The sequence below is a fragment of the Gymnogyps californianus genome, unplaced genomic scaffold, assembly GCF_018139145.2.
Source record: "Gymnogyps californianus isolate 813 unplaced genomic scaffold, ASM1813914v2 HiC_scaffold_41, whole genome shotgun sequence".
NCBI lineage: Eukaryota > Metazoa > Chordata > Aves > Accipitriformes > Cathartidae > Gymnogyps > Gymnogyps californianus.
This window is the reverse complement of record NW_026114301.1, coordinates 27,164-48,685: the sequence shown is the minus strand read 5'-3', so window position 1 is coordinate 48,685 and position 21,522 is coordinate 27,164. Positions and strand designations below refer to the sequence as shown.

The 21,522-nt window shown below is 45.5% G+C and overlaps 1 protein-coding gene across 3 annotated transcripts; it reads left to right on the top strand.

Moving 5' to 3' along the window:
- The first annotated feature begins 3,473 nt into the window (after nt 1–3,473).
- On the top strand, nt 3,474–21,243 carry LOC127028759 (uncharacterized). Of its 3 annotated transcripts, none has more exons than XM_050914471.1 (3): nt 3,474–3,758; nt 6,833–9,241; nt 21,159–21,243. In XM_050914471.1, exon 2 carries the CDS (start codon nt 7,329–7,331, stop codon nt 8,676–8,678), a length of 1,350 nt encoding a protein of 449 aa, XP_050770428.1. In that variant the 5' UTR covers nt 3,474–3,758; nt 6,833–7,328; the 3' UTR covers nt 8,679–9,241; nt 21,159–21,243. The 3 variants fall into 3 exon arrangements, with proteins under 3 accessions (XP_050770428.1, XP_050770427.1, XP_050770425.1); XM_050914470.1 differs by having other exon boundaries at nt 6,647–9,241; XM_050914468.1 differs by lacking the exon at nt 3,474–3,758 and having other exon boundaries at nt 5,877–9,241.
- The last annotated feature ends 279 nt before the right edge of the window (nt 21,244–21,522 follow it).

Genomic DNA, 21,522 nt, shown 5'->3' with positions numbered 1-21,522 from the left:
CTTAACACTCATATTGGTCCAGCATGACTTCACAGAGTAACTGAGGGTGTGGGTGAGGCATGCACCTTTCACAGAATTACAGAATTGTTTAGGTTGGAAGAGACCTCTTAAGATCATCTGGTCCAGCCCCCCATTCAAGCAGGGTCAGCTAAGAGCAGGTTGCCCAGGACTGTGTCCAGTCAGGGTTTGAATATCTCCAAGGATGGAGATTTCACAAATGCTCTGGGCCCCCATTTAGTGTTTGACCACCCTCATAGTAAATTTTTTCTTATATCTAATTGGAATTTCCCATGTTCCAACTTGTGTCTGTTGTCTCTCGTCCTATCCCTGTGCACCTCTGAGAAGAAGATGGCTCCATCTTCTCTGCACCTTCTCATTAGGTAGTTGTAGACAGCAAAAAGATCTCCCCTCAGCCTCCTAACTGAACAAATCCAGTTCTCAGCCTCTCCTTATATGTCATGTGCTCCAGCTCCCTATAATCAACTCAATGGCCTTCCACTGGACTCACTCCAGTATGTCCATAACTTCCTTGTACTGGGGAGCCCAAAACAGGACACGTCACTTCACATGTAGTTTCACAATTGCCAAATAGAGGGGAAGAATCACTTTCTTCAATCTGCTGACTCCACTCTTGCTAATGTAGCCCAGGCTACTGTTGGCCTTCTTTGCTGCAAAGGCACTTTGCTGGCTCATGTTCAACATTTTGTCCACCAGGTCCCCCAGGTCCTTTTCTGCAAAGGTGCTTTCTAGTGAGCTAGCACCCAGCCTGTCCTGTTGCACTGGGTAATAACAAAGAGGACAAGCTGGCAAACTTACAGTGTCGTCTTCTGAGCATGAAGCTATTATAAAGCCATCAAATGGGTTCCGCTTGATTTCCAGCACATTCTCTTTGTTCCCACATATTTTGGGATAATGTGGGTCAAGCTTGCCTGTCTGGAAACAAACAAACAACTATATCAAATCCCAGGTGAGCCATGGAATTATGGGATGTTTTCAATCAACACCTGAGCCAGCTCCAAAGAGAAACACTTCTTTTTGATTTGTACATTCCAAATACCCCAAATGTTATCCAGAATACTCTCTTTGCTAAGAATGGGTTCTTGCTATCCCTGAAAAGTGAGTTTTGATCATACAACGGATAAGAAAGTAGTCTGGTACTGCCTAGGCCCTGCCAAGTATGCACCGCTAAGGGCCCAAGGCCCAAGTAGAAATTGAAACTGCTGAGGAAAGCAAGGATCAATTGGTTCAGCCACCAAAACAAAAATTAGAAGGGAAATTCTTCAGGGTGGATTGAATCTTTTACATTTTTTTAAAGATTTTTGGACAAAACAGAAATATCTCTTACTTTATTCTTGACCCAACACATTTCTTGCAAGAAGAATAAAACCCCTATTTGTTTCTGGATTTTTTTTTTTGTCCCTGTACTGGGTTTGGCTGGGATGGAGTTAATTTTCTTCATAGCAGCCCATATGTTTCTATGTTTTGGATTTGTGACCAAAACATTGTTGATAAGACACCAATGTTGTAGCTATTGTTGAGCAGTGCTTGCACAGAGTCAAGGCCTTTGTTTCTCACTCTGCCCCTCCAGCGAGTAGTGTGGGGGTGGGCAAGAGGCTGGGAGGGGATACAGCTGGGACAGCTGACCCGAATTGACCAAAGAGATATTCCATGCCATATAACGTCATGCTCAGCAATAAAAAGTGTGGGTAGTCTTTCCAAGGTAGCTGTTGCTTGGAGACTGGCTGGGAATCGATCTGCTGGTGGGAGGTGGTGAGTGACTGCCTTTGCATCACTCGTTTTTTTTCTTTCCTTCACTTATTAAACTGTCTTTATCTCGACCCACGAGTTTTCTCGCTTTTGCCCTTCTGATTCTCTCCCCCATCCCGCTGTGTGGTGGAGTGAGCAAGCAGCTGGTGGGTGCTCAGTTGCTGGCCAGGGTCAACCCACCACAGTCCCTTCAACTAGCTTTTTTTTAATACAAAATGACATTTTGAAAGAAATTGCAAACCCATTTTCTCTTCTGACAGGTTCAACATTTCTCTCTGTTGTTTTGCAAATCCAAATCATTCACCAGATTCAATTTGCACTCAGGATTCCCCTCCCCCCCCAATAAAGGCAGGTCTGAACAGTGTAGTCATTGAGAAAAATCATTCAGTTGTAGGAGTTAAGGAGCAGTGAGGACCTTATACCACAAGGGGACTGTTTTGGATCAGCATAAATCCTGACTGCTGACTCCACAGGTCGCATGAGAGTCTGCCAGAAGTGGCTACAAATTAAAGTCAATACATATGTATTAGAAAACAATGATGGGGATTTGGTTAACATCAGAAAAGCATTCTTCTTTTGCTTCCTCCTAGTAGGATCAGAAGTAATACATGGAGCTTTGAGAGCCACCCTTCTCTCCCCAGCCTTGTGTGTGAGAGCAAAGGCTGGTCACAATGACAAGGACATGGTGGCAAGCTGGTTGTGATGGCATACCTATTGCCAGTTTTTATACCACATGGAAGATTCATAAATGAACCTGTCATGAAAAATGCAAAGCATGTGCTTTTCTGGAAAACACGCTTTTGAGGGAGTACTCTCCACACCTGCCTAGACATAGACATTACAAAGAAAAGACTGAGAGTAAATAATTTTGTCCATAACCTGAATGTGTCTAGGATTTCATTCCCAGCCTTAAACTTCTACCAATTAAAATCTTTTGAATGTAGAAAAGAAAATAACATATAACAATTCTGGCTTTACTGGAAAGCTTGTCACATAGACTAGGACTAACCTGCTTTAAAGTGAACACCCTGAGGGCTTGAAAGATTTTTTTTTTAAGATTAAAATCTAGAATAATTCATTTTAAAAACAGGGACATTCAAAGTGAAGACAGAACACAGATAAAAGGGTTTTATAAATAAACATTTCCTCACCCACTGCATTATCTTGCAGACAGGTTATTTCTTCAGGGCTTGGTCTCAATCCAGCAACCCTGATCTATAGGAAAATTCTGTCACCTCTGAGATCTGGCTGCATCTGTGTTGGAGATATGCGAGAAACAAAAACAAAGGATGCTATTTAGTTAACGAGGCGTGACCTTGAGAAGAGAAACAAGATGACACCATAAGTCAGTGGGTAAAGACATACCAAGATAAGCACAGGGGCAACCAAAGAGCTACTTGAACTGCGAGTGAACTATCCTAATTAACATACTAGAAAACCCACCCTTGAGTAGGGAGAGCCCCCTACCAACAGAAGCCCCTTCCTCACAGAACATGCGCAGTAAAAAAGGAGGACACTGCGACTTTAAGTGGAGATGAGACTTGCGAGAACCAATAGGAACGAGAGTAACTAAGCAAAACTGTAAAAATACTGATAACTGTTGCTTGAAAGGTATAAAATGCTTTACCGTGTGTTAACCAGGTGTGCTAGCTTTGTGGAGTTACCACCTAGCACCCATCTCTGCGCAGACATGAAATAAACAAATATCTTGGCTCTGTGTGTTAATCGGCTTTTTTGCACACCGGGTGAAAGAATCCTGATTTTTGGGACAACATTTTGGCGACCCAGATGGGACGGCCATAAGGCCTTGCCCGGATCGTCTTGCCGTCCCCGACAGCGGACCGGACCGGACTGAGCTCCAGCGCGCACCGACCTATTGATCGGGGACTCCTCCGGATTCCCTCCGAAGCCGGGGCGACAAGCGACTCAAAGGTGCAATGCCAACCAGAGATATTTGTATCAGGGTGAAAGGGGAATGAATCCTTGGATTGGTGAGTATAAAATTTAATTACAAATTCAATGACTCCCATGGAAGGTTAAAGGGTAAAGTCGCACGTAGACGCTTGGCAACGGGTGCCGTAATTGACCAGGGGGGTCAGAGCCGAGTGCGCATCAAGTCGCCAGGGGGCGCATAAAGTCACACGTAGACGCTTGGCAAAGGGTGCCGTAATTGACCAGGGGGGTCAGAGCCGAGTGCACATCAAGTCGCCGGTGGGCGCATAAAGTCGCACGTAGACGCTTGGCAAAGGGTGCCGTAATTGACCAGGGGGGTCAGAGCCGAGTGCGCATCAAGTTGCCAGGGGGGCGCATAAAGTCGCACATAGACGCTTGGCAAGGGTTGCCTTAATTGACCAGGGGGGTCAGAACTGAGTGCGCATACTGACCAAGGGGGGTCAGAGCGGTACTGACCAAGGGGGGTCAGAGAGGAAATTACTGACCAAAGCGGTCAGAGTGGTAATTACTGACCAAAGGGGTCAGAAGGGTAATTACCGACCAAGGGAGTCAAAGCCGGCAAATAGGTAAATTCGGTTAAAATGGGAGCAAGCCAATCCGTGATTCCTCCCTGTAGCCCTTTGGGGTGTATTTTGAAAAACTGGAATAAGTTTGGGGGAAATCTAATGACTAAAGATAAAATGAAAAGATATTGTAATCAATGGTGGCCAAATTATAAATTGGGTTATGATGAAGTCTGGCCAGAAAATGGATTGGTAAACTATAATACTATATGACAATTGATGTCGTTTTGCCGTTGGATGGGGAAATGCGACGACGTACCTTATGTTGATGCCTTTATGACTTTGTATAGAAAATCTGATATGCGGGAAAATGTAAGCTAAAGACTGACCTAGTGATGTATACAGCTTCTGAGAAAAAGGAGAGTGCTTGTTGCATAGGCTGTGATGATAGAAAGACTGCAGGGGGAGAAGAGCAGAAAGATGTGCAACTGTTAGTCCCGACAGCCCCACCACTATACAAAAGCAGTGCTGGACAATTGCCAATCGATCCTAATTTACAATCGGGCAATGATAACTTTAGCCTCATTTCCAGCCGGACTAGAGGGCACGCTGAACCAGTTGTACAGGCTCCCCTGAGACAAGCAGTGGGACCGGAAAGACTGCTGGTTTTTATACATGTTCCGTTCACTACCTCTGAGCTGTTAAATTGGAAACAATCTGTTGGATCCTATAAGGGAAACCCTGACGGAGTACATCAACTATTAGAAACTATAATGTTAACACATAATCCCAACTGGGGAGATATACAGGCTTTGATAAATACGTTCTTTGCGGCAGAGGAAAAGAGAATGGTGATTGAAAGGGCCAGGGAAGAAGGGGGAAGGAGAAACAGGCAAGAAGATTCTGAGGAGTTTCTGCCTACTAAAAGGGACCCAGAATGGGATCCTAATGGGGGGGGAATGAGGGCTCAACTGAAGCAGTATCAGCAGCTGATACTATATGGGGTTCAGCATGGAGTGCCTAAACCGAAGAATGTGTCTAAGCTTTATGAGGTAAGGCAGGGTCTGGAGGAAAATCCATCTGCCTTTTATGAAAGGCTATGTGAGGTAGCTAGAAAATGGATGGACTTGAATCCGGATGATGAGGCAAATCAGAGGATGTTCAATATATGTTGTTTATTGGGTAGTCGACTCAGGATATAAGGAGAAAGTTGCAGAAAGTTGATGGAGCTGGGGGAATGTCGATCTCACAATTGATAGAGTATAAGGTTTATGACAATCGAGATGAGAGGGAAAGAAAAGAAAAACAGAACAAAATAAAGTTGCAAGCATCTTTGCTGGCAGCGGCAATAAATGGAAATGATGTTGAAGGGAAGGGTAGAGGAAAAAGTAAAGGAAGAGGAGGATGTGGTGGAATAATGCAGGGAAGAGGTCCGCAAAACTGAACCCCTTTAGGGCTAAATCAGTGTGTGGTCTGTGAACAGGAGGGACACCGGAAGAATGAATGCCTGAAACGAGAGGGGCCAAAGGAACGGGATCATGCAGAAAATGCTAATCTTGTTATAAGATTCAGACAATGAATGAAGGGGACCAGGGGAGAACATTAAAATCTCCCCAGCTGATCCCCTGGTTCCAGTTAAGCTGGGGAACGAGACCATAGATTTTTTTTAATTGACAGTGGGGCTACTCATTCAGTGGTCACCACTTGTAAAGGACTTCTAAGTAAAGTAACTATACCTATTGTTGGGGCAACGGGAAAAAGAATGTTAAGGCCATTTTTACAACCAATGGAATGCACAACTGGGGGAGCTAAATTAATTCATGAGTTTCTATACATGCCAGAATGCCCCCTACCTTTACTGGGACGAGATTTATTATGCAAACTAAATGCACAAGTAACCTTTTCTAAGAATGCTGTACAGCTCCATATCCCACCTGAAACCGCCTGGAGAGCTCAGATCTGCTTGCTGACAGATGAAACACCGGAAGAAATTGAAGAGAATATTCCAGATGCTGTATTAAATGCAGTAATTCCCCTGGTATGGGCTTCAAAAAAAAACCCAGGTAAAGCAAAAAATGTGAGTCCGATTAAAGTAGAACTAAAAGAGGGGGCAAAACCAGTAAGGGTGCATCAATATCCTATTAGGCTGGAAGCTCGCAAGGGCCTCGAAGCCCTGATAAATACCTTTATTCAATATGGACTGCTCAGAGAATGTCAATCTGAATACAATACACCGATTTTACCGGTGAGAAAGCCTCACTCCCAGGATTACCAATTAGTGCAGGACTTGAGGGCTATAAGTTGGATAACCAAAGACATACATCCTACAGTGTCTAACCCTTATACTTTGTTAGCATCTGTACCCAAAAACAATGCCTATTTTACAGTGTTGGACCTAAAAGATGTCGCCTTCTGCATTCCAGTGGATGAACAGAGTCAAACACTCTTCGCTTTTTGAATGGGAGAATCCGACTACTGGAAGGAAAGGACAACTGTGTTGGACTGTTCTTCCCCAGGGATTTAAAAATAGTCCCACTTTGTTCGGTGAAGTACTGGCCAAAGAATTAGAACAATGGCAAACTAATAATGATAATGTTACTCTCTTACAGTATGTGGACGATATCTTAATTGGAGCAGATACAGAACAGACTTGTACAGAAGCCACAGTAAGCCTGCTAAACTTTCTGGGAATAGCCAGATTCTGCTGGATATGGATCCCCAATTTCGGACTTACAACCAAGCCCTTATACGCAGACACAAAGGGCCTTGTGGGGAGTTGTTAGAAGGGACTCCAGAGTGTCGGAGTAGTTTTGATGAAACTAAAAAAAACGATGGAAGCTCTCCTCAAGAAACTACATGAAGAAACTCACATGGGAGCTGATGCTATGATAAGCAGTGTTAAGAGATATGCTGTAGGGCCAAAAATGCAGACAAATGCAGATATAATAGCAAAGAGATGAAACTTGTGTAAATGATCCCAAAATACAAAGAAAGCCGCCAGCAGGTGACGTAAAAAGAGGAATAACCCCTAGGGAATACTGGCAAATAGATTTCTCTGAATTACCAAAATGTGGACAACATAAGTATCTACTTGTTCTAGTGGATATGTTTTCCGGACGGCCTGAGACTTTCCCTTGTCGCAACAATGGGGCTAGGGAAGTAATTAGGATATTACTAAAGGAAATAACCCCCCAGATAGCTAGAGTTGGACCATATGTCGTTAAAAGGGTTGGACAACAACGACTTTTGTTTAATCCATCATGGTCCCTCAAACGGGTAGAACTATCAATGCAGATTAATATCTCTGCAGTTAAACCAGCCTGTTCACCATTCGTAAGTGCGTCCTATACAGGATGGTTAGCATGGTTACATGGGCAGTCTCTTACCCTTCCAAATCGAGTAAAAAGAAATGTAACTGATATCCTAGGGACAGGATTGGGAGTCTTAAACAGCATAGATGCTGAAGTACTTGCAAACAAACTCAGTACAGCCACACATGATCTAAAAAAACTAGAACATCCATTGCAATCCTCCCTGTCAGCTTTAGGAACTCATCAATGGCTGTTGTCTGATATATTGCCTCAATGGGAAAGGGTTAATGAAAAGGACCACCAATTAATCATAGATGTACTTGGTATAGCCCAAAATAATATTTCGCTAGCTCTTAGTTGCATCCAAGCTCAACTGTGGGTGCAATATACAATAGCAGCAATTGTAAGAGAAGGTGAAGATGGCACCTTACCTACTGAAATTCGGAAAATAATCTGGGAAAAGGCAACTGCATTTGAAAGAGAATTCCAATCATGGTGGTATCTGGGCAATTTCACTCACAATCCTATCGATAACAAAGCCACGGCCTTTGTTGTAACCATACAGAATGCATCGGTAAAAACCATCTACCCGATCGTTGCGTTAGGCTTAAATCACAATGGGACTGTACTTTATCCACTAGAGCATAGAGTATGGGCACAACGAGACAATAACAAATGGCAGACTGTTGAAGTTGATGCATGTATGGTACGGGAACAACAGGGATTTATTTGCGAAAGTAATACCATCAAAGCTCAAGACATTTGTCTTGACACTGAGCAAAATGTTTGTCACTTCGAGATACATCCAAAAGAAATCCCTGGAACTGTACTCATATACATTGGGAAAGGATGTGTGTGTATAAGAACTCTATGTAATTTTATAGTCGTAGATAATATTACTGTTGGGATAAATAATCACTCAAATACTTGCATTTGTAACTTTACTAACATTATAGGATGTGATTTCAACTATTCAGCTCCGGTTACGACTTATCAGCTAATACAATCCAATTATACTTTAGTTAAGGATCTATTGCTTACTCCCATTGGGATGGATCTCACACTGGTGAAAAAAAATTTTTACAACATAATGATCTACGCCAGTTGCTGGAACGTGCCCGAGAAGAGGGACAAAGGACTTTAATCACCGTTCACCATGACACAGAAGAGATACATCGTGTTTTGGACCGGGTGAAGAAAGATGGAGAACATAGGTGGTGGGAAGCCTTCCTTGGATGGTCACCCAAGACAACAGGCATTCTTAATCTCATGCTACACCCTGTTGTGATCTTGTTATTGCTAACATGTTTATGTTTACTGCTTATAATCATACTGTATTTTAAGGTTTGGCACATGATGAAGCAAATTGCTCTAATGCAATCACCCAGGGTATGCACGCTCACGACAGAGGGAGATAAATCCCTCAAACTTGAAAACTTCCCTATAAAGGACAGGAAAAAATTCCAGCAAGACATATGTCAATGGGAAGGAACCTATGAGCAGTTTTGGAAATTTTTGAAATCTCCCAGAGACTGAAGTTTTAGAATGAAAAGATCTAAGTGACACTTATTTTAAATAAGAACTATTTATCTAAGTCTCAAAGGGGGGAATTGTTGGAGATATGCGAGAAACAAAAACAAAGGATGCTATTTAGTTAACGAGGCATGGCCTTGAGAAGAGAAACAAGATGACACCATAAGTCAGTGGGTAAAGACATACCAAGATAAGCACAGGGGCAATCAAAGAGCTACTTGAACTGTGAGTGAACTATCCTAATTAACATACTAGAAAACCCACCCTTGAGTAGGGAGAGCCCCCTACCAACAGAAGCCCCTTCCTCACAGAACATGCGCAGTAAAAAAGGAGGACACTGCGACTTTAAGTGGAGATGAGACTTGTGAGAACCAATAGGAACGAGAGTAACTAAGCAAAACTGTAAAAATACTGATAACTGTTGCTTGAAAGGTTTAAAATGCTTTACCGTGTGTTAACCAGGTGTGCTAGCTTTGTGGAGTTACCACCTAGCACCCATCTCTGCGCAGACATGAAATAAACAAATATCTCGGCTCTGTGTGTTAATCGGCTTTTTTGCACACCGGGTGAAAGAATCCTGATTTTTGGGACAACATCTGGATTCAGGTTCTCCGTGCTCCTCTCAGCAGACTCCCAGGCTGTTCTGTTGCTTGCTCACCCTGTCCTAAGCTCTGTCTATCATCTGCCTCATCCTGGAAGCTTCTTTTTCCCCCACTGCCCCAGCAGGCTTGGTTGATCCCAAGAGAAGCTACTGCCCTCTCTCCAGTCAGTTCCACTGACCCAGTATAATCTAGCACCCTTGAAACAGAACAGAACATATAGTACATAATAAACTACAAACAAACAGTTCAATATCCTTAGTCTAAGATATACATCTATACATACAAATAAAACTCTTACATGCTGAGGGAATATTCTTTCTAGAGATGAAAACTCTTTCAGCAAATACATACATGTATTTCACACAGTGGTACCTGACATTTCAGTTTTCTTTGCAGAGGTGGAAAACAAGTTAAAAGATTAAATGGGAGCATGTACAAAAAAAATGTTTTGGATTTGTGACCAAAACATTGTTGATGAGACAACAATGTTGTAGCTATTGCTGAACAGTGTTTACACAGTGTCGAGGCTTTCTCTCTCCCCTTTCCCCCCACTCCCCAGCGAGTAGGTTGAGGGTGGGCAAGGGGTTGGAAGGGAACATAGCCGGGACAGCTGACCCCAACTGACCAAAGGGATATTCCATACCATATGACGTGCTCAGCAATAAAAGTTGCGGGGAAGAAGGAGGAAGGGGGGACGTTCGGAGTTATGGCGTTTGTCTTCCCAAGTAACCATTATGCGTGATGAAGCCCTGCTTTCCTGGAAATGGCTAAACACCTGTCTGCCGAAGGGAAGTAGTGAATGAACTCCTTATTTCACTTTGCTTGCATGCGTGGCTTTTGCTTTACCTATTAAACTGTCTTTATCTCAACCCAAGGGTTTTTCTCACTCTTACCCTTCTGATTCTCTCCCCCATCCCATTGGGTAGGGGAGTGAGCAAGCGATTTTGTGGTGTTTAGCTGCCTAACAGGGTTAAACCACAACACAGGCCTTCCTTTGCTGACTGTGGGCTATTATTTCCCTCCATGTGGGCCACGTGGAGTCCATTTGTATCCCTGCAAGGCCTCCATTAAGTGGAGGGAAAGGAGCAACTGGTGTCAAAGTAGAATAGTGTCTTCTGCAAGTGTTATGAAGCAGTGGATAGCTGCGAATGCTGTCAGACCTGGAATGGACACCAACATGGTGATACCAGGATGCTCAAACTGTCCAACCAGGTGTTTCCCTGTTAGCCAGGGAAAGCACCTGACCCTACTCCCATCTCAAGCCTACTGACTGTGGAAGCAGGTCAGACTTGTGTGGTATGATCAGTACAAAAGGTTTGATTTGTTGTTCTGCTCCACCTGCAGTGATCAAGTGCACAGCTGCCTGACAGGGACCTCCGAACAACAACCATCACATCATTTGCATACCTTATTATCCCTTTTCCCATTTCTTGGCCCTCCTTTTCGCCACTCCAGTCTCCTCCCAAATAATGATTTTTTTTCCCCATTGGTCCCAGTTTTGCTTCATCCATACCCAAATTTGGTATTTCTTATACCATTACCTAGGTCATCTTGGCTATACATGGTATTACTGATGCAGTTACCTAGGCACTGCTGGCCTTGGAAGACTCTGCTCCCCAAAAGGTACCCATCACTGCCCTTGTCGTGGTTTAACCCCAGCCGGCAGCTAAGCACCACGCAGCCGCTCGCTCACTGCCCCCCCACCCCTGGGATGGGGAGAGAATCAGGAAAAAAACCTCGTGAGTTGAGATAAAGACAGTTTAATAGGACAGAAAGGAATGAAAAACAATGATAATGATAATAATAATATGACAATAGCAATACTAAAAGAATTAAACTATACAAAGCAAGTGGTGCACAATGCAATTGCTCACCACTCGTTGACCGATGCCCAGTTAGTTCCCGAGCCACGATCCCCCCTCCCAGCCAGCTCCCCCAGTTTATATACTGGGCATGATGTCATATGGTATGGAATAGCTCTTTGGCCAGTTTGGGTTAGCTGTCCTGGCTGTGTCCCCTCCCAGCTTCTCGTGCCCCTCCAGCCTTCTTGCTGGCAGGGCACGAGAAGCTGAAAAATCCTTGACTTCTTAGTATAAACACTACTTAGCAACAACTAAAAACATCAGTGTGTTATCAACATTATTTTCCTACTAAATCCAAAACACTGCACTATACCAGCTACTAGGAAGAAAATTAACTCTGTCCTAGCTGAAACCAGGACAGTATCCACCCCTTATTCTATACCATCTACATCATGTCCAGGTCCCACACTCTCCAATGCATTCTCAATTAATCACCACCACTTTTGCTGCCTTTTGATACATATACACACAGATATCATTCCCTTAATGTATAAGCCTTTAAAATGTCCATTTAAAATGTTCGTTGAGTTCATTCAGTCCATGACTTTGGACTCCATCTGTCATAACAGTCTGTCTGGGCAGGAGGGATGGTGTGAAGTCCGCTCAGTCGGCAGAGCAGGATTGGGCTTCGGTGTGGTGCAGCGGGCAGGTGACATTGGGCGCAGCAGGAGGATGGTGTGTAGTGTTGGATTGTTGCATGCTGCAGTCAGTCCTGGTTCCATCACTACTGCACTTCACTCAGTTTTTGTCAAAGTTCATTCTTCATTAATCTAGATGATTCTTACTGTAATACTGTTGATATAGCATATAACAACTATAGTAATGATGACATACAGTGGCAGGGTTATATAGCAATTAATAGCATACAATTTAATTCACTGGCTATTCTCACCTAAAATCAAATCCCCTTGAGGCACACATCGGACTTCCCCATCCTTCCGCATCACCCACCAAGTGCACCCAGGCCCTTGAGCAAAAGCAATCCCACAATCCCACGAATGGGTTTGCCTTTGCCTGAGGCAGGAGTAACCCAGACTGTCTTTCCTAACATAATCTTTATGTGCACTACAGGGACTTTATCCCCTTCTACAGTATGTAAAAGTTCTGATTGGGTGGGGCCAGCTCGATTGGCAGATCCTCTAGTGTTGACTAACCAGGTGGCCTTTGCTAGATGTGTATCCCAATGTTTGAAGGTCCCACCACCCATTGCTCTCAATGTAGTCTTTAACAGTCCATTGTATCGCTCGATTTTCTCGGAGGCTGGTGCATGATAGGGGATCTGATACACCCACTCAATGCCATGCTCTTTGGCCCAGGTGTCTGAGATTGTTCCGGAAATGAGTCCCGTTGTCTGACTCAATTCTTTCTGGGGTTCCATGTCTCCATAAGATTTGCTTCTCAAGGCCCAGGATAGTGTTCTGGGCGGTGGTATGGGGCACGGGATATGTTTCCAGCCATCCGGTGGTTGCTTCCACCATTGTAAGCACATGGCGCTTGCCTTGACGGGTTTGTGGGAGTGTGATATAGTCAATCTGCCAGGCCTCCCCATATTTGTATTTCAGCCATCGTCCTCCATACCAAAGAGGCTTTAACCACTTGGCTTGCTTGATTGAAGCGCATGTTTCACATTCATGGATAACCTGTGCGATAGTGTCCATGGTCAGGTCCACCCCTCAATCACTAGCCCATCTATATGTTGCATCTCTTCCCTGATGGCCTGAGGTGTCATGGGCCCACCGAGCCATGAATAATTCACCCTTATGCTGCCAATCCAGATCTACCTGAGCCACTTCAATCCTAGCAGCCTTGTCTACCTGTTGATTGTTTTGATGTTCTTCAGTGGCCCGGCTCTTGGGTACGTGGGCATCTATATGACGTACTTTCACAACCAGGTTCTCTAGCCAGGCAGCAATATCTTGCCACAATGCAGCAGCCCAGATGGGTTTACCTCTGCGTTGCCAATTACTCCGCTTCCATTGCTGCAACCAGCCCCACAGAGCATTTGCCACCATCCATGAGTCAGTATAGAGATAAAGTATTGGCCATTTTTCTCGTTCAGCAATGTCTAAAGCCAGCTGGATGGCTTTCACCTCTGCAAACTGACTCGATTCACCTTCTCCTTCAGCAGTTTCTGCAACTTGTCGTACAGGACTCCATACAGCCGCCTTCCACCTCTGATGCTTTCCCACAATGCGACAGGACCCATCAGTGAACAGGGCATATTGCCTCTCATTTTCTGGCAGTTTATTATACAGTGGGGCCTCTTCAGCACCCGTCACCTCCTCCTCTGGCGGCGATATTCCAACATCTTTGCCTTCTGGCCAGTCTGTGATCACTTCCAGAATTCCTGGGCGACTGGGGTTTCCTATTCGAGTTCATTGTGTGATCAGTGTGACCCACTTACTCCATGTAGCATCAGTTGCATGATGTGTACAAGGGACCTTCCCTTTGAACATCCAGCCTAGCACTGGCAGTCGGGGTGCCAACAGGAGCTGTGTTTCAGTACCAACCACTTCTGAAGCAGCTCAAACTCCTTCATACGCTGCTAATATCTCCTTTTCATGTGGAGTATAGCGGGCCTCAGATCCTCGATATCCCCAACTCCAAAACCCTAGAGGTCGACCTCGGGTCTCCCCGGGTGCTTTCTGCCAGAGACTCCAGGTAGGGCCATTCTCCCCGGCTGCGGTGTACAGCACATTTTGAACATCTGGTCCTGCCCAGACTGGCCCAAGGGCTACTGCATGAACTATCTCCCGTTTAATCTGTTCAAAGGCTTGTTGTTGCTCAGGGCCCCATTTAAAATCGTTCTTCTTCCGGGTCACTTGATAGAGAGGGCTTACAATCAGACTATAATTTGGAATATGCATTCTCCAAAAACCTACAACACCTAAGAAAGCTTGCGTTTCCTGTTTACTAGTTGGTGGAGACATAGCTGCTATTTTGTTGATCACATCCATTGGGATGTGACGACGTCCATCTTGCCATTTTATTCCTAAACACTGGATCTCCTGTGCAGGTCCCTTCACCTTACTCTGGTTTATGGCAAAACCGGCTTTCAGAAGGATTTGGATTATTTTCTCCCCTTTCTCAAAAACTTCTTCTGCTGTGTTGCCCCATACGATGATGTCATCAATGTACTGCAGGTGTTCTGGAGCTCCACCTTTTTCTAGTGCATTTTGGATTAGTCCATGGCAAATGGTGGGGCTGTGTTTCCACCCCTGGGGCAGTCGATTCCAGGTGTACTGGACGCCCCTCCAAGTGAAAGCAAACTGTGGCTGGCACTCTGCTGCCAAAGGGATTGAGAAAAATGCATTAGCGATATCAATTGTGGCATACCACTTGGCTGCCTTTGACTCCAGTTCATATTGAAGTTCTAGCATGTCTGGCACAGCAGCACTCAGTGGTGGTGTGACTTCATTCAGGCCACGATAGTCTGCTGTTAGTCTCCATTCTCCATCAGACTTTCGCACTGGCCAAATGGGGCTGTTAAAGGGTGAGCGAGTCCTGCTGATCACTCCTTGGCTCTCCAGTCGACGAATCAGCATATGGATGGGAATCAGGGAGTCTCGGTTGGTGCGATATTGCCGCCGGTGCACCGCTGTGGTAGCAATTGGCACCTGTTGTTCTTCGACCCTCAGCAACCCCACAACCGAAGGGTCCTCAGAGAGACCAGGTAAGGTGGACAACTGTTCAATTCCCTCTGTCTCCAAGGCAGCTATACCAAAGGCCCACCGATACCCCTTTGGGTCCTTGAAATACCCTCTCCTGAGATAGTCTATGCCAAGGATGCATGGGGCCTCTGGGCCAGTCACAATGGGGTGTTTCTGCCACTCATTCCCAGTTAGGCTTATTTCAGCCTCCAATACAGTTAGCTGTTGAGATCCCCCTGTCACCCCAGAGATACAGATGGGTTCTGCCCCTTTATAGCTTGATGGCATTAGAGTACACTGTGCACTGGTGTCCACTAGAGCCTTATACTCCTGTGGGTGTGATGTGCCAGGCCATCGAATCCACACAGTCCAGTAAACCCGTTGTCCCTCTCCTCCACCTGGCTGGAGGCAGGGCCCCTCTAATCCTGGTCAGAGTATTTGTTACTCACTTCTTGTAAAAATGACTTAGAGGTCCCTTCAAGAGGGTCAGAAGCCCTTCTACTTTGTCTGGAAACCGGAGCGGCATCTTTCCTGGAAGAATCCCCTTTTCTGGTTGTTTTTCCTTTCAATTCACGTACCCGTGCATCTAGGACCGAGGTAGGTTTTCTATCCCACTTCCTCATGTCCTCTCCGTGGTCACGCAGGTAAAACCACAGGGTACCCCGTGGTGTATACCTTCTATATTCTCTCTCTTGATCAGAGGAATGCTCACTCCTAATAGCTGAGATATTGGTCTGTACAGGTGGGGAGTAGGAGTTTTCGATCAGTTCGATCAGTTCTTCGGACTTTTCGGACAGTTTTTCCACAGCCGAGACACAGGCTCGTAGGGACGAAGAGAGATTTTCTTCATATTGCCGGAGTTGGCGAGCCATTTCATCCACTGTCGGTGCCTCTTCGTCTTTCCAAGTTAGTACTGCCAATGGGTTGGCATACGATGATGGTGCGCTCCGTACAAACTTCTGCCACATGGATCGTGTGCATTGAACTTCATCTGGATCTCTGGGTAATTGTAAACTGTCCGGGTCATAATAAATCATCTCTAGCATGGCTAATTCCCTCAGGTACTGGATACCTCTTTCCATGGAGGTCCACTTGCCTGGTTGACATATAACATCTTCCTTGAAGGGATACCTTTCCTTCACACTTGACAGGAGTCGCCTCCAGAGGCTGAGGGCTTGTGTCCCTTTTCCAATCGCCTTATCAATGCCACCTTCCCTAGCAAGTGATCCCAGCTGCTTGGCTTCCCTACCCTCTAATTCCAGGCTACTAGCCCCATTGTCCCAGCATCGGAGCAGCCAGGTGATAATGTGTTCACCTGGACGACGGCTGAAGTCTTTTCGCATATCTCGCAGCTCACTCAGGGATAGAGATCGGGTGATTACCTCTGGTTCTGCCTCTTCCTCCTGTTCTCGTGATGACCCTGGTTCATCTTCATCCTTCGCTAAGTGAACTGATTTTTTTGTATATTTCTTCTTCTGTATAGGGGCGACTGATACTGGCACAGGTTGGTTCTCTGGTTCAGCCGCAGCGCCTGTCGCAGGGGTTGGAGTAGCCGCAGTGCCTGTCACAGGGGTTGGAGTAGCCGCAGTGCCTGTTGTGGGGGTTGGAGTAGCCGCAGTGTCTGTTGTGGGGGTTGGAGTAGCTGCCTTGCCTGTCGCTGGGGTTGCAGTAGCCGCTGTGTCTGTTGCAGGGGTTGGAGTAGCCGCAGTATCTGTCGGTCTGTTTTCCCTCCCTTCCCCCTGAGGGTGCTGCACAGTATCGCGCAGTGTTTGGTAGATACTGGCCAGGGCCCAGCACAGTGCGATAAGTTGTGCCTCTTTGGAATCGCCACAGCATTTTCCTTTCAGATAGTCTATCACTTTATCAGGGTCCTGTAGTTGTTCAGGAGTGAAGTTCCAAACCATTGGAGGTGAGAAGTTCTCTAGATACCTGCCCATATTCTCCCACATGCCATGCCACCCATGGCTATCCAGCCTCGGGGCAGATCTCCGAGTGGTATTCTTAAATAGTTGTTTAACCTTAAACAAGACCTGGAACACATTCAGGAGACATAGCAATAGGAACATGCTGGTTTGAACATCCCAAGGATATTCAAAATTCTCAAGAGCTACTGTAATTTGCCTGGAGGAGAAGGGGAAGCTGAAGAAATGTGTCTCCCCGTGGATTGGCTCTCCGATGAGAAAAGGTACAAGGTGTAATTATTAATAGTTTCTGATAGACGGCTCCCGAAGTACGGAGATGACGGCAATGCTGAGTACAAATACCAGATTAGTTTCACGACCAGCAATTCTATCTTATCATAAGCCAGTGTTACAAAGTAGAACAACATGATAACTCTGGCCCAGTTCCCACGGGTGATAAACAGCACAACAGGGAGCATATACTGCAAGTAAGGTATTACATAACGCACCTTTAAGAACAAGCGCACCAACTTTGAGAGCAAATACATCAACATTGTGACCAGCAACTATTGAACTAATATAATGTATGTTTATAACAAATTTGTTCTAACACATTCCAGTCAGATTTGTCATTATCTCAACCCTTCGTGCCCCATGTTGGGCGCCAAAAAGGACTGTCGTGGTTTAACCCCAGCCGGCAGCTAAGCACCACGCAGCCGCTCACTCACTGCCCCCCCACCCCTGGGATGGGGGAGAGAATCAGGAAAAAAACCTCGTGAGTTGAGATAAAGACAGTTTAATAGGACAGAAAGGAAGGAAAAACAATGATAATGATAATAATAATATGACAATAGTAATACTAAAAGAATTAAACTATACAAAGCAAGTGGTGCACAATGCAATTGCTCACCACTCGTTGACCGATGCCCAGTTAGTTCCCGAGCCGCAATCTGCCCTCCCAGCCAGCTCCCCCAGTTTATATACTGGGCATGATGTCATATGGTATGGAATAGCTCTTTGGCCAGTTTGGGTCAGCTGTCCTGATGGTGTCCCCTCCCAGCTTCTTGTGCCCCTCCAGCCTTCTTGCTGGCTGGGCATGAGAAGCTGAAAAAACCTTGACTTAGTATAAATATTACTTAGCAACAACTAAAAACATCAGTGTGTTATCAACATTATTTTCCTACTAAATCCAAAACACAGCACTATACCAGCTACTAGGAAGAAAATTAACTCTGTCCTAGCCGAAACCAGGACAGCCCTTCAGTTAGCTGTGAAGCTTGGCCATCTCTCACATCACTCCCTGTGAAATCCAGCCATCCCTCATGGCACTGTAACTTCTGTCAGCTTCTCACTCTGTTATCTGTCACATCCAGTAATTTCTCATGTCATTTCTGGTAGTTTCTCATGATCTGTTCAGTTAGTTAAACATCAGTCAGTGGTCTGCAGCCTTAACACCTCCTAGGTTTGGAGATGAGTGGGGTAAGGAAAATGTGAGACTTAAAGGCCTCCAGTTTTGTATTTTGAGGTCCTCCAGTCTGAGTGCTGGAGTACTGTAGCTGTTAAGGGATGTTAAGAGAGAGAGCGGCTACTTTCTCCAGCAGCTCCAGTCCAGGCCCCTCCTGCCCAGATGCTGGAGCCCAGCCCGGTGCATTCGGGGACCCGGGGTCTCTGCCCAAGGTGAGGGATGTGGCTGCTGCTTTCCCATTTGCAGGTTCAACCAGTAGCGCAGCAACACACACACACGCAGGATACTGACATGGCTGGCTACAAAGACTGCCACAGACAAGGCACTGCCTTCAACAGCACATACATATAGGACTCACATAAAGCACAAACACAGACAGCCAAGTCCCCTTCCTCCTCTTTGTCTGGCAGAGACAGAGGTCACTAGTGAAGGCACACACACGACACTCTAGATTCACACACACATTTGTAGATCACCTGAGTACTGGCATGGCCCCTCTGTCCATCCAGTACCACTGCCCAGATCCCAGGCTCTCTGACCTGCTTCACAGGCCCCCTACTTGCTGGCTGGTCCAGCTTGATGCTTGCTAGCAAATATGCAGCACTCACACACCTGTCCCACAGCCACCCCACACTTGCAAGTTCCCCCAGATACCAGCACAGACCCTCTGCCCACTTGATACCCCTGCCCAGATCCCAGGCCCCCCTGCTTACCGGCTAGTCCAGTTTGAAGTTTGCTAGTGAATGACATGCACACCCCCAATACACACCCAGTTTGGGGAAGATACAGACACTCGGACCCCCCAGCAGATGGCACCAGGCACACAGGCTGTGACCCGTAGTCCCACTCTAGCTGCTGGTGCTGAGCCCCTTACTCATGCTGGTTTCCCCCAGTAACTGCTTTTTGGGACACACACTGTTCCCACCCCAGTGGCTGGCCGCAAAGACCCCCACCTGCTCCAGTAGCTGGCACTGAGAACCCCACTTGCTCCAGTAGCTGACACCACAGGCCCAGGGCACCTACACCCCCAGTCTGATTCTAGTAGCTGGCACCAAATCTACTCACACACACAGAGAGGTCTCACCAGTAGCTGGTACCTAGTCCTTGCAGCACACATACACACGGGATAGAGAGTGAGATTATGCAGAGATAGTTAAAAAAAGATTTAATAAAAAGATAGGACAGACTGTGGTGATCAGGCACAGGGCTCAACCAGAAAAGTGTACTGATCAGCCCCATTTTACAGGCAACTGGCCCCTTTTATACTCCTGTCGTGGTTTAACCCCAGCCAGCAACTAAGCACCATGCAGCCCCTCGCTCACTCCCCCCACCCAGTGGGATGGGGGAGAGAATCGGAAAAAAAACCCTCATTGGTTGAGATAAAGACAGTTTAATAGGACAGAAAGGAAGGAAAAATAATGATGATGATAATAATAATAATATGACAATAATAATACTAAAAGAATTAGAATATACAAAATAAGTGATGCACAATGCAATTGCTCACCACTTGCTGACCCATGCCCAGTTAGTTCCCGAGCAGCAATCTGCCCCTCCCAGCCAACTCCCCCCTGTTTATATACTGGGCATGACATCATATGGTATGGAATATCCCTTTGGCCAGTTTGGGTCAGCTGTCCTGGCTGTGTCCCCTCCCAACTTCTTGTGCCCCTCCAGCCTTCTTGCTGGCTGGCCATGAGAAGCTGAAAAATCCTTGACTTAGTATAAACACTACTTAGCAACAACTAAAAACATCAGTGTGTTATCAACATTCTTTTCCTACTAAATCCAAAACACAGAACTATACCAGCTACTAGGAAGAAAATTAACTCTATCCCAGCCGAAACCAGGACAACTCCTTTCTGTCTACCCCCACTTTGTCTCTCCCCAATTCCCTTCCCCTGCACATTGTCTAATCAGTTGGCATAGTCCCACTGGCCCCCTCCAACATCCTGGACCTTCAGGTTTGCATCCTTATCAGTTGCAAAGTCTTGGTTTGCCTGCCATTTCTTGATAGCCCAGTGTGACTGACCAGGTTTGTTCTCATCACCACCTGTCATTTGTTGGTCAGGTTTGTCTCTGTATGTTCTTGTTTATGGCTTTTTTGACCAGATACCCTTAAAGGAGCAGACACTCTCCTTCCACATACCCTTAAAGTAGATAAAATTGTGGAGGACTGTTATTTATTTCATTTTTTAAAGATATTTCTCTGATCATTTTGGAAAAGCAGAGATAATTGAAGAACAGGTATAATTTTTGAATGGAAAGAATTTTGAAAGTTTAGCTTGTTTTACCAACTATACTGGTCACTTATGGTTGTGCACTTCCTTCCATGTGGACAATTAAAACAGGCTAATATAACTTCCTTCTCTCCTTGCCTTCATTAAGACAACAGTTATTGTTTTCAATTGAATGGGAATATCAAGAGTGACTCCTATCTGTCTTATAGCCCATATAAACTGTTTACTAGTTGCCTAGTCTCGCACAGATACCAAAGTGAGTTTTTAGTCATACTGTTGGAGATATGCGAGAAACAAAAACAAAGGATGCTACTTAGTTAACAAGGCGTGACCTTGAGAAGAGAAACGAGATGACACCATAAGTCAGCCAGGTAAAGACATACCAAGATAAGCACAGGGGCAACCAAAGAGCTACTTGAACTGTGAGTGAACTATCCTAATTAACATACTAGAAAACCCGCCCTCGGGTAGGGAGAGCCCCCTACCAACAGAAACCCCTTCCTCACAGAACATGCGCAGTAAAAAAGGAGGACACTGCGACTTTAAGTGGAGATGAGACTTGCGAGAACCAATAGGAACGAGAGTAACTCAGCGAAACTGTAAAAATACTGATAACTGTTGCTCGAAAGGTATAAAATGCTTTACCGTGTGTTAACCGGGTGTGCTAGCTTTGTGGAGTTACCACCTAGCACCCATCTCTGCGCAGACATGAAATAAACAAATATCTCGGCTCTG

Excerpts from the sequence above, each read along its gene's own strand:
- LOC127028759 (XM_050914471.1), top strand. The coding sequence starts at position 7,329 with ATGTTTTCCGGACGGCCTGAGACTTTCCCTTGTCGCAACAATGGGGCT.